General features: G+C 34.5%; 3 protein-coding genes across 3 annotated transcripts; 2 read left to right on the top strand and 1 right to left on the bottom strand.

Moving 5' to 3' along the window:
* Positions 1-2,208: 2,208 nt before the first annotated feature.
* TRIADDRAFT_30577 (uncharacterized protein) lies at positions 2,209-4,146 on the top strand (the record flags this gene model as incomplete). Its single annotated transcript, XM_002116215.1, has 10 exons — positions 2,209-2,260; positions 2,367-2,428; positions 2,596-2,675; positions 2,826-2,964; positions 3,041-3,136; positions 3,311-3,363; positions 3,444-3,516; positions 3,693-3,794; positions 3,892-3,951; positions 4,051-4,146. Coding segments are annotated over 10 exons (813 nt in total), but the record flags the coding sequence as incomplete, so codon positions are not given.
* A 1,873-nt stretch (positions 4,147-6,019) lies between these two features.
* On the bottom strand, positions 6,020-7,030 carry TRIADDRAFT_30605 (uncharacterized protein; the record flags this gene model as incomplete). Its single annotated transcript, XM_002116125.1, has 2 exons — positions 6,020-6,263; positions 6,825-7,030. The coding sequence occupies 2 exons, from the start codon at positions 7,028-7,030 to the stop codon at positions 6,020-6,022; spliced, it is 450 nt and encodes a 149-aa protein (XP_002116161.1).
* Positions 7,031-9,752: 2,722 nt separating this feature from the next.
* Positions 9,753-10,676, top strand: TRIADDRAFT_30657 (uncharacterized protein; the record flags this gene model as incomplete). Its single annotated transcript, XM_002116214.1, has 4 exons — positions 9,753-9,803; positions 9,915-10,021; positions 10,322-10,409; positions 10,503-10,676. Coding segments are annotated over 4 exons (420 nt in total), but the record flags the coding sequence as incomplete, so codon positions are not given.
* Positions 10,677-12,131: the final 1,455 nt, after the last annotated feature.

Genomic DNA, 12,131 nt, shown 5'->3' with positions numbered 1-12,131 from the left:
TCAATTGATCTCTCTGAATAAACGTGTTCTTCATCCTCCTGCCATCTTTGGCATATCTAAAACTATCCATCACCTGTACAAGGTTAATGTGCAGTCCAGTACTTTACTCCCCCACGATCTACAGACTACAGTACAGCCGGATTCCTGTAAATGTAGTACTGTACCATATAGTACAGTACAGTATAATACAGCAAATACTGGGCATGATCACAAGAAAACAACAAGTGCTTGCTCATTGGTCGATAAACAAAAGAAACTAGGAAAATCATAAAGACCGGACCAATGAGCAAACACTTATTGTTGTCTTGTAATCATGCCCAGTTCAGTTTTGACTGTAGAGTGTACAGTATAACGTACATATACTGTACACTGTACAGGATGAATACAGTACTGTACAGTATGAACGAACAGTCCTTTTGTGTCGTACTGTACCGTAAATCTGTTACAACCAATAGGAGAGCAAGCCGTTAAAATTTAAAATTGTTGATGCTTTACTTTCAAAATTTTTCATTTCTATACACTCCATTCATAGTATCGTGTAAGTAGGCGTACTGTAGAGACTGTGAACTCCTAGCTGGAACACACTACTAAGAAAAGTATTTGCATCAATCTTGAGCAACTTTGAAGTCTAAACCCATACAATATTGTACTCGTAAATTAATTAGCCAAAGGGGCTCTTCATTCAGTAGTTTATACGTAGAAGCAGGTCTTGCGGACTCTTGCTATTCCCCATCATAAGACAGAAAATTCAGATACTGATAGGATTGGTGGTAGCGAATCTCATTTTAGCCCTCCTGAGATTGAGGACACTAAAGAAAGAAGCAATACATTGCTAGAAGACGAGATTTTATTCTATTTTATCCTCCTCTGTCATCTTCCACTGCAGCTACTTTTTCCAGCCATTTCGTGTTTATACTTCATATACAGTACTTCTACAGCTGTTTTCCTAGAACGGTTGGCAATTTTCACATAGCACAAGTTGATAACTTGTTAATAATTTTTTTTCAAAATTCTATGGCCTCCAAGCTAAATCTTTTAGAGTCACAGGTTTGTAGCAAATCTCGACTACAATCAATATTAAGTTAATTACATCTGCGTTTATTGTAATCATTTGCTAGAACTTGTACAGGCATTTTAATACTATCCGTTTCATATACGCACATATGCACCCTGTGCTAGTTTAAGCCCAAAGAGCTTATTGCGTAGTTTCCAGTTGATGAAACTGACAAAAGGGTTGAACATTCAAATCCTTTATATGTCTATTGGTATTACAGTATATCTAAATTTAGCTATCTAGCTAGTTTACAGTAGGTGGATAAGGGATAGGTCGATAATTATAATTGCTTGGATCATGCCGGATGTAAGCCAGTTTCAAATCGTCTTCTGCTTTAATTAAAGATATGTGTATAACATCAAACTAGAATATCGAATTGTATCCATGATGTGCAAATTCTTTAATGAAATATTTAAAGGATTGTTGTAATTAACTGTAGATATTAAGTTATCCTAAGTATACGTATTATTACTAGATGAATATAACTTTTCCCTCATTTTTAATTTAACACAGATGAATCGGATGCAACTGATGGCCAATAAAGAGAATAGTGGTCAAAAGTACTCAGCGGATAGACCACAGACTAACCTGGTATGGTATTACTATACGCACACCGCGTAGCACAGTGTACATCTTTTTTTCTAGTATTTACAATTAAATAACTTTATTGACTATTAAACTACGTTATCAATTTTCCTTAAATTGTCTCTTTGGATTGATATTGCAGCTGAGTGGCCCCAAAAGAATAGTGAAACCCGTCAATAAATTGGCACCGATCGATGCTGGCCATGCATCTAATCATACTAATATTATTAACGAAAATTATCCCTCCCACCATTCGTTAAAGCAAAGTACTAACATTGATAGACTGCAGAATCAAAACCAAAGTGTGACCAAAACTCAGCAGTTACAAGTACCTACGTCCAATGCTGAAGAGCAAAAGAAGTAAATACCTGTAACGTTTTTATTTAATACAATTCAGTAGTAGTCTTACTACTGTAATTCTTCGATATATTTCTACGTAGCTCCGTCAGCTAAAAACTAGATCTTCGTTTTATTTTGTAATTTAAAAATTAAACTAGCATTGTATACGTATAACGCTTTAAATTTGTAATGTATCATTTGTAACGAGGACTCATTACTATTATAGCTCTAGAAAAAGATGGACGTTGGACGATTTTGATATTGGCAGACCATTAGGCAAAGGTTTGTTGTTAAACTAATCAACATTTGCGTATAAAAATAATAAGGGTGCAACCCAAAAATTCCTACATGATTGTACAAATTATAATGACAGAAAAATTTTTGATAGGGAAATTTGGTAGCGTGTACTTAGCAAGAGAAAAACAGAGTAAATACATTGTTGCGTTAAAGGTAAACTATAAATTTAGTATAATTATAAGGGAAAATTATTAAAATAGAAGATCAAATTTTATCAATTGTTAAGAGAAAAGAATTATAAATACGATTACAATTGACTTACATCTAGTATCAATTGAGATTTTAAAAAACCTTTCCAATTATACCAATGCTATTAACAGGTTCTATTTAAATCTCAACTACAAAAGGCAAATGTTGAGCACCAGCTAAGACGCGAGATTGAAATTCAATCTCATTTGCGGTATGCATATTTCTTAATATTGAATTGAATAACTTGATACTCATACAAATATACGAGTTTTAAATTTGATGCAGTTCTCATATTTGAAATTGTTGCAGCGTATGCGGATAATTAATGTTTAATATATCAATATCGTTTAATTTTTAATAGCCATCCTAATATTCTACGATTGTATGGGTATTTTTACGATACGAGCCGTGTGTACCTTATACTTGAGTTTGCACCAGGTGGAGAACTGTACAAAGAATTGCAACGGCAGAAAGTATTTGATGAACCAAGAGCTGCTAAAGTTTGTTGACTGTTCATATAATAAACTTTTGTGCTAATGCATTTATAACATCATTGTTTTAAATAAATTTTTCTAGTTTATTGCACAACTCTCCGATGCATTGAGGTACTGTCACACAAAAAAGGTCATTCACAGAGATATAAAGCCTGAAAACTTATTACTCGGTATAAAGGTTCGTAATCGACATTTTTAATCTGTACTTTATTTGTATTACTTCATGTAAGATATTACATAAGTTGTTACCATCCTGAAAATATTTTATAAAAAGATTTTGTTAGTATTTTGCAACTATCCGATTGATAGCTTAGGCTTACTGTGACACTTTGATAATTAATTTAATTTATAGGGTGATCTTAAGATTGCTGATTTCGGTTGGTCTGTTCATGCTCCATCATCAAGGTACTATGATATTAAATTTGTAGCTTAAAGACTTTAAATTTACCTTAGAAATGTACTAATGCTCAATCTATCCAACTTAGGCGAACTACACTATGTGGAACGCTGGATTACCTACCTCCTGAAATGATCATCGGTGATGAACACGACGATAAGGTACGCCAATATACAAATAAAACGATTACCTTGATGATATAAATCAGAATTAGCATGGAGATAAGCCATGTATTGTTTATAAGATTGTATTAAGTAAAGAATCAATTTTTAATCAAGTAAATCTTCCAAAAAGTCAGTACTGCAATTTGAACTTATTTTTGCTTTAATGTCATTAGGTTGATTTATGGAGCTTGGGCATATTATGCTATGAATTTCTTGTTGGTTGCCCACCATTCGAGACTAAAACTCATGAAGATACTTATAAAAGAATTATCAAGGTTCTTATGCTGTGACTTATTAACTCAGTGTTTACGTCCTAAAAGTAATGAAAATATAATATATTTACAGTTAATTAATGTTTGATTATACTTTTAGGTTGATTTAAAGTTTCCAGAGAACAAACTGAGTCCTGAGGCTATGGATTTAATCAGAAAGGTGATCATGAATAAGATATTAATGACTCTTTTTATCGTTGTACTTTAAGCATAATTTCGAATCATGTAACAGATTTTCAAATATGATTTTATCATTTAGCTTCTATGTCGTAAACCCTCTGAAAGATTATCACTTGATGGCGTAATGTCACACCCCTGGATCGTAAAACATGTTCAAAATGATGCAAAAAATTAAATTATGTAAGATGTTTTTGCATGACGAGTATGTTTTGGATCCTCCTTTCAGGGCTTTAAATGTTTCAAATGTAATGTAATGTATATAACACAGGTTTGTGTTATAAAGATATCTACTACTAGTACTATTACAGTCAGATTTTGCATTGCCTATTTACGGTGATGAATCTTGTTAATTAAAGTTTTCGGTAATAAATCTTGTAATTTTATATTATTTCCATAATATTCTTTTAGCAGCAATTGCAGTACCTTCATTTAAACTATGAAACCTAAGAAAGTTGGTTATCAAAATTAGAATTGATTTATAATTACTTTTAAAATTAATATATTATAAGCAACTTGTAGTTTTGCTTTAAAGTTGTACAACATATTAGAAATGAGAACTGTACAGCACCGTACTATGTAATCTTTAATTATATTAACCATTGTAGGTATTTGTACTTAAGGCCTAAAATGAAGGTTTTAAAGTTACAGATTTTGGTCCTGATACTGAGTGCATTTCATTTCTCTGCTAACAATAACGTAAATATGAAGATTTTTGAGATTTATTACTACATTAAGCTATGTATATTGTGATAACTGTGTTAGATCGAATTTAATTTCGTAATATAAATAAAATACAGAATATATAAATTTTTGAGGGTACTACAGTATTATCATTCTATGCGAGAGCATCTAAAATTGCTTCAAATCATGCTTTGGAAAAGGGTAATTACGAAATTGCATTTATTGTAATTATACTGGTATAATAACAACAGCACAAATTACTACTAGCATATCTTGACTATTACTGCAAGTACAGTAAGAGAGTAATTCTAGTCTCTATTTTAGAATTTGAGACTAATCTTAAGTGGAGTATTATTTAGTTTGTGCATATATTAATTCTTTTGTAGCGCTTTGGCTAATATAATATATTAACAGCAAGCCGTAACAATATGCATTTTTTAAGTGTTAGTCCTACAAAACGGTAAGTAATACTGTGTAGTCGATTGTTTCCAGTAAATTCATCATGTCTTTCATTATAATGGAATTACCAGTATTTAGTGCATCCTCTTTGATCCCAGTAAGTGCGTTCCAACAATAATTCCTTTATCTGATATCCACTTTAATTTTTTTAATGTTCCATACAGATAAACAACGTTGTCTATAGTTAAAAGTTTAGTAATGCCAACTTCATATGATACGTAGTATTTTTTATTTTCTTGATGCCATTTTAATAAATCGCATACAGTACTGTACATACAGTAATAGCGATATATTATACAGTAACATAGAGTACACCGATGTCAGGTCTACACCGATGGCTTGAGGTAAATGCTCTGGAATAAATGACTATTGAGTTGTGCAATTAGACTGTATAGTTAGTTATATAGCTACTGTATCATCTGTAATATATCAACATCTTTAAGAATCTATCACAATAATAACATTTAATTTGCGATTGCTAGCGATCTAACAGAAAACGTTTCATTTTTTTCATATTCGCATGTATCATCATATTTGACTTGTGAATTTCATACGATAATTAAATTTGTATTCGCGAAAGTATGTTTATAATGTTCTAGTGCAACGATATGGAGTTTAATTTATTTTCTAGTCACTAGTTGCTTGAAACAATCTTAAAAAATAGGCTAACACTATGGCACGTTAACAGTAGACCCTTATAGTATATCTCAATAAGCTTACCCATATATCACAGAGAAATGAATAATGCTATTTCACAGGTAGTCGCAAAGGAAATTTTGAAAGAAGGTCATTTCTACAGCAATTGTTAACATGATTTAGAATAGCATTTTGGATGTTATGATTTCAGTTTACAACAGCTAAAGAGAAAAATTTATAGTAGTGATTATTACAACTGCGACTATAGTCAGTTAGGGTTTAGAAACTTTGGGGCTTGCAGATGCAGCAACAACAGGTTTTCTCATCCATCCGATGCGTCTAAGGTGGCGGACAATCAGCGGTGTTACAGATATTGTTAACATAGCTCTTGGAATTGCTGTTGTTTTATGGATTGCATATGCAACAATAAATGTTCCAGCACTGGTGGTAAATACCGATTGAAGAAATTTTTCACTAAAGCCAATTTTTTGCATCCAAGTCTTGATGTCTATACCACTAATAAGAATAAAATTATGAAAAGGCCACAAGTTAAAATATTTCGTGATGTTGAAGGGATATTGAGAGTTTTGCAGTTTTGCTAATCAGCGTACAGTAGAGTAGAGTACTACATCAAGATCTACTACGACATTGCAGTGTCGCTACAGTTGACATAACCGCAATGATCGTATGGGATGATATCTTGACTCAAGAGGCCTTGGTAAATAACCTCAGATATAGCTTACTTTCTGCTACAAGTTTACTTCACTAACAGAAATCAATTTTATTTCTACAGTGATGAAAGTGGCTTGAAAAAGTGGAAGTGTCCTCTATGCTGTACAGTATATCTATCGCTAGCCATCATTGCCTCCTCATATTGTCATACGCAGCATTCATCGATGCGGTACTGGCTGTCTAATAATGTTAAGTAGTCCTCGAACGTCTTTCTTTGCTTGCAGAACTGAGGCTATTGGCTTTACTTTATAAAAATACACTGCTGATCTGATGATAGTGGGTGCAATGGATGTTTGGAAACGCTCTAGTACAGTAGCTATTGGTTTGTACCTATGTTTAGCTTACCTCTCTACGACCATATACCAACAACCTACTGATAGCAAACTGACTGCTATATGAAAGATGATAGCACAGGTACCATAATCTCGAAAAACCACTCGTAGACGTTGTAAAGTAGATATATTAGTTTGATTTACAGCTCCATTCGTTGTATTTGTATCGCCATTTGTCGATTTTGAAGATAGATTACGAGCAATCAGGCGGTTGGACATCGTTGTCGTATTGATCGATTTTGGACAAGATGCCTGTTTAGTAAGGAGAGTTGCTTGGCGTTTGGATAATAACTTGCAAGTATTGATTGTATAATTAACCGTGGTGGAACTATTGACTAAAAACCGGCTTAACACTCTGCAAGGTGATAATGTTAAACTTCTCCTACAAATGAAGTTATATGCATACATGCTGCAGAATATTCAAGAAACTCAAGATGATTTTTTGCTTCTAGCTCCGTCCGGCTATTCCACACCAATTAATGATTGCTTTTACGGCAGCGTCCAGCGGCAACTGTAAACTACTGTACGACGTATGTCATCGACGACTGATACCAGGCACTCATACCAGGTAAAGTACAGTATATAGTACACTGTTTACTGTTGAAATATCTTATTCTATCGATGTTGATGGCCTTAATCTATCTAGTATAGTCTATGGTGCCATAGTTACGTATTAGGCAGTAGCGCGTTTGTTGTGCCTGCTGTGCAACGATGAGAAATTGCTCAACTACGAAAGACGAAGAAGTTTTCTTTCATTTTCTTCTCTAGTCCATTCTACTACTGTACAATCACTTGATGAAGTGTACAACAGGCTTGCAAACTGCAATCCTATTATTCATTATTCTTCAACACTGTACAGTAGTAGTCTACAAACTTGAGTGGATATAGTCTGCAATTAGCAATCCGAGACGAGATGTAAGATGATTACGCGTCTAGGGGGAATATTGATTATTATTATTATGAATAAATCAGAGAAGACACTTGTTGTATATACAACTAGTCGATCCCTTTTTTATGATATTTTGCTTGTACCTTTTTTTACGTTACATTATCGCTGTCGCCATGATACAAGACAAGTTGAAGTTAAGTTTAATGAATTGATTTCCTCATCCTATACTGCGCATGCGTACCGTTACAGTCATGACACCGGACGGACGTAGTGTATGCTAGTGCACACTGTACAGTACACTGTAGAAAAGTTCGTAACTGGACCGTACTATACTGTACCGTACTGCACCGGACGGACGCACTGGACGTGTACTGTACACTGTCGAGTGTGCACTGTAGAAAAGTTCGTACTGTAGTGATCATGCAAAACTCATGACACTATCGTGCAAAACTCAGTACTACACGTCTACTGTACGCTGGTGCACACTGTACACTGTACACTGTAGAAAAGTGCTTACTGTAGTCAGCATGCAAAACTCATGACACTACCGTGCAAAACTCAAGGTGGCGACGTGATGTTTTAAAAGAGTGTACAGTACAGTACTGTACAGCACTGTACTGTACAATGTCCATTGCACTCTGACGGTGTCACAAAGGGATAGTGACAATTACCAAGTTGCTTACAGTGCTTCCAGTAATATTGCTGGACGTAACCATCATACAGGTTGGTACACAGCCCAGTCCTGTGATCATACGGTATGGAAAATAAAATAATAATCTTGGACAGGACTGCAGGTAAAATGAAAAGAGGAGCTGCAGCCCGTGGCGGGCTTTGCCTCACCGTGCTGCTAACTACAGTATAGTACTGTAGCATTGTACTCGAGTGTATTGTAGTAGCAACACCGTATGATGCCACTGGCGATACCCAAAGCGTACGGTGACGCGGTCAACGTTGACGTTACAGTACTGTACCGGAACGGTCGGTATTGTGTCACTACGTTGCAAAACGTACTACAATCAGCAGCTCTATCGTAAGTGGGAAATGATGCTGTAAAAGCTTAGCCTTCGTTGCCATTTATTTATCCTAGACTACTTTGTATCTGGAGGAATCTTGAGAGATCTATAATTTATCTTAACAGATAAGCAGTGAAATCCCATTTTCAAATACTTGAAGCCTTGATTTGCCCTCTTATTTAAGACATTGATATTATACGATTGTATCAAATAGTAATCAAAAGATGGCTGAATTAGAGTCAGATTTAAATGGCGGCGAAGGTGAGGTATCATTCTTTATGGATGGCAATTCAACCAATGATACCAAAGAGGAAAGTGCTATGGCTACCGATAGTCTTTTAACTGGCGATAATGAAGCTGATGATCCAGTAGGTCACCTTTTTATTTTCATCTTCGCATCGGATATACAAGTATTCTTGTAGAATAGTATCCAAGATAGATAGTACAGTACAGTATTGCGTTATGTCCATCAGTAGTTGGTCATTGCTCAAGTGCACTGTCATTACAAAGGTGTGCGCTGACGACAAGCACTCCTGAATACTTCAGTCAAGGAGAAATTCCTTCTTTTTATTTTGCTCATAACAATGAATTATGATGGTTGATACAGGCTGTCGACAATCTTCCATTAGTAATACTGCACTACAGACTACAAAGTACGTAGAATGCTTGCCTTCAGTTGATCGTACTTGTCTTGGCACTCATTCCATGATCAATATCAAATTGAAAACAATCTGTCAGATTAGTTGCAAAATGAGTTATGCATGACGTTGATCTGTTTTGTAGGAATTGCAAGCCATAAAAGCTCGCGTAAAAGAAATGGAAGAAGAAGCTGAAAAGTTGAAAGAAATGCAAAATGAGGTCGAAAAAAGTGTTTTAGGATCAGCAGGTAAGAAGGTTGGCTATTGAAACTTATTACAAGTATACCGCCGCGTATTAGTCCTGTCTACTCATTATGGTAACAACACGTTAGCCTCCAAGATGAAATCAATTTACCATATAATAATGGTAGAATTTTAAATTTTTCAAATTAATTTAAGGAACAACGGAGGATAGGGCTGAAGCGGATGCACGTTCAGTATATGTCGGAAATGTACGCGTAATCGAACTTGAACTATTTCTTTCCTTATTGTATAGATTTCTTCAGCCTGAAAATTAGCAATTTCATATCCTCATTTCCAATGTAAATTCTCCAATAATATAGGTTGACTATGCAGCAACTGCAGAAGAGTTAGAACAACATTTTCATGGTTGTGGATCAGTAAACAGAGTCACGATCTTATGTGATAAATTCAGTGGTCATCCCAAAGGGTAATTAAAAGTAAACTCATTTCCATTCGGAGGAGTTCTCTTATCAATTTGCTAAACTCAATGTTGAAGCTGTAAACATTGCATAATATACACCAAAAATAAATAAATTTGTAGAGAATTTTAACTGAACTAGGGTATTTTCAGCTAACATTTGCAACCTGATAAGCTGAAAAATTGCACTGCTTTCATACCCTTGGACGTTCACTTGGTCATGCATGATCGCCTGCAATTAACCTTACTTAATTAAATACCACAGGATAAGTGTTGTATAACAATACACAACGTTTATATTTACTGTAGATTTGCTTACATTGAATTCTCCGATAAAGAATCGGTGAAAACTGCAATGGCTTTAGATGATTCATTATTCCGTGGAAGGCAAATAAAGGTTTGAGTTAAAATCGATATGATAAATAAATTGGCATACTCTTCTTGATCTTGGGACGTACTCAATAACTTAATATCAATTATTCATTGATAGGTATCACCTAAACGAACTAATCGCCCTGGTGTTAGTTCCACAGACAGAGGATTTCGCCGCGGACGACGACCATTTCGGCATGGTGGTGTAGGTGGACCCAGAAGGCGTAGCAGGTACTGTAGCAATGCAGCGCCTACTGTATACAATCTCATCTTCTTTGTAGTACTTTTCTAGGACGTGCCAATAACTTAAGCTTTCATCGATATTTTATAGGTTTAGAAGAAATGTATACAGGCCGTATTGAAAGCCATACTAGCGTACATCCAAGATAAATGTACGCATCTAACTTCCCTATATCATTTGTTATATATACTACATATATTCGAAATGGAAACTCTTTCCGTGGCTTTTATAGCATTTGATCTCAAAATAATGTTTCTTTTATGTATTGGCTACTTAATGACGCTTAGAGTCATGTTCTAGTTCTATGTTGTACGCTATTGCTTCCGAATGAATGAAAGTCTTCATATTATCTGGAAGATTCACGATAAGAATTTGATAACAACATCATTTTCTGCTTTAGATTTGAATTGCTATGTTCTGGAGAAAATTTACGGTCATTAAAATCTATAGATTTTTGTCTATTGTGAAATTACTATTCACTCACTCAAGTGGAGCGTTATCTGTGCAACTGCAGCTTGCCAAAGGTACACGCTTACACGATTTTACCTTATATGTAAGAATTTACCGTTATGATAAAAACTTTGTAAAGTTACTTCTTGCAAACTATTTTGCGAGGCTTAACTTAATTAATTTTGTACATACGAGTATTCGTACATGATCTGGTAGCATTAACAATGTACGTATGGAGCTGATTGGTGCCTAAACATAGTATCAAGTTATCATTACTGCGATATGACTTTTATATTCTGTAAATGTTTGTTGACGTCATTACTAATAACCTGTATAAAAATAAAAAATATAATACAGTGTAGTACTGCTTTACAGCACTAAGACTGAACTATTTCTCTACTAAAATGGAAATAATTAATAGAATAGGTTACATTTCAAAAGTCATCTCACAGCCAGAGAAAATATCTCAATAAAGGAATCTTTGCAATCACTTTAATTATGATATTCATATCCAGAAATTGATAAGATACAAAAAAATGAAGAAAGATATAACGCATGTGTCTATGAATGTGGTAGGATAGTTGTCGCAAGAAAGAAATATACAGTTAGATATATGGTTTAATTACGGCTAATTGATTGATTAACTCGGCGAAGGTTTCTCTGCTACACACCTATAATACAGAAAGGCTGTTTTAGGATGAATTCATCTATGGGACAGTGTGCAGCTTCTGTACGTGTATATCCCATGATAGTGGACAGCGTTACTTCTGGTGTTAATGTAGCAGTAATGCGCTCAATTTCGTTAAGCGTTGGATTCACCCATGACGACGTTCGTACGGGCTATGCATCTACTTTTACCATTATATTTCGTACTGCTTTATCGAAATTTCTATCAAAAAATCAACATACAAAAAATTTATTACTAAAGATTTCCTACTAGATATTACTAATAGCTACCATTAAGATTGTGCAGAGTGCTACAGTTCTTTAGGTATTATAGTTGGTGATTATCACCAATAATATCTACGTCAATGTTCAATACGCTAGAATTGTCTG

Source organism: Trichoplax adhaerens, genomic scaffold (genome assembly GCF_000150275.1).
Source record: "Trichoplax adhaerens TRIADscaffold_14 genomic scaffold, whole genome shotgun sequence".
NCBI classification, from domain to species: Eukaryota; Metazoa; Placozoa; class Uniplacotomia; order Trichoplacea; family Trichoplacidae; genus Trichoplax; species Trichoplax adhaerens.
Note: the sequence above shows the minus strand (reverse complement) of the source record. Positions and strands in the feature narration are given on the sequence as shown.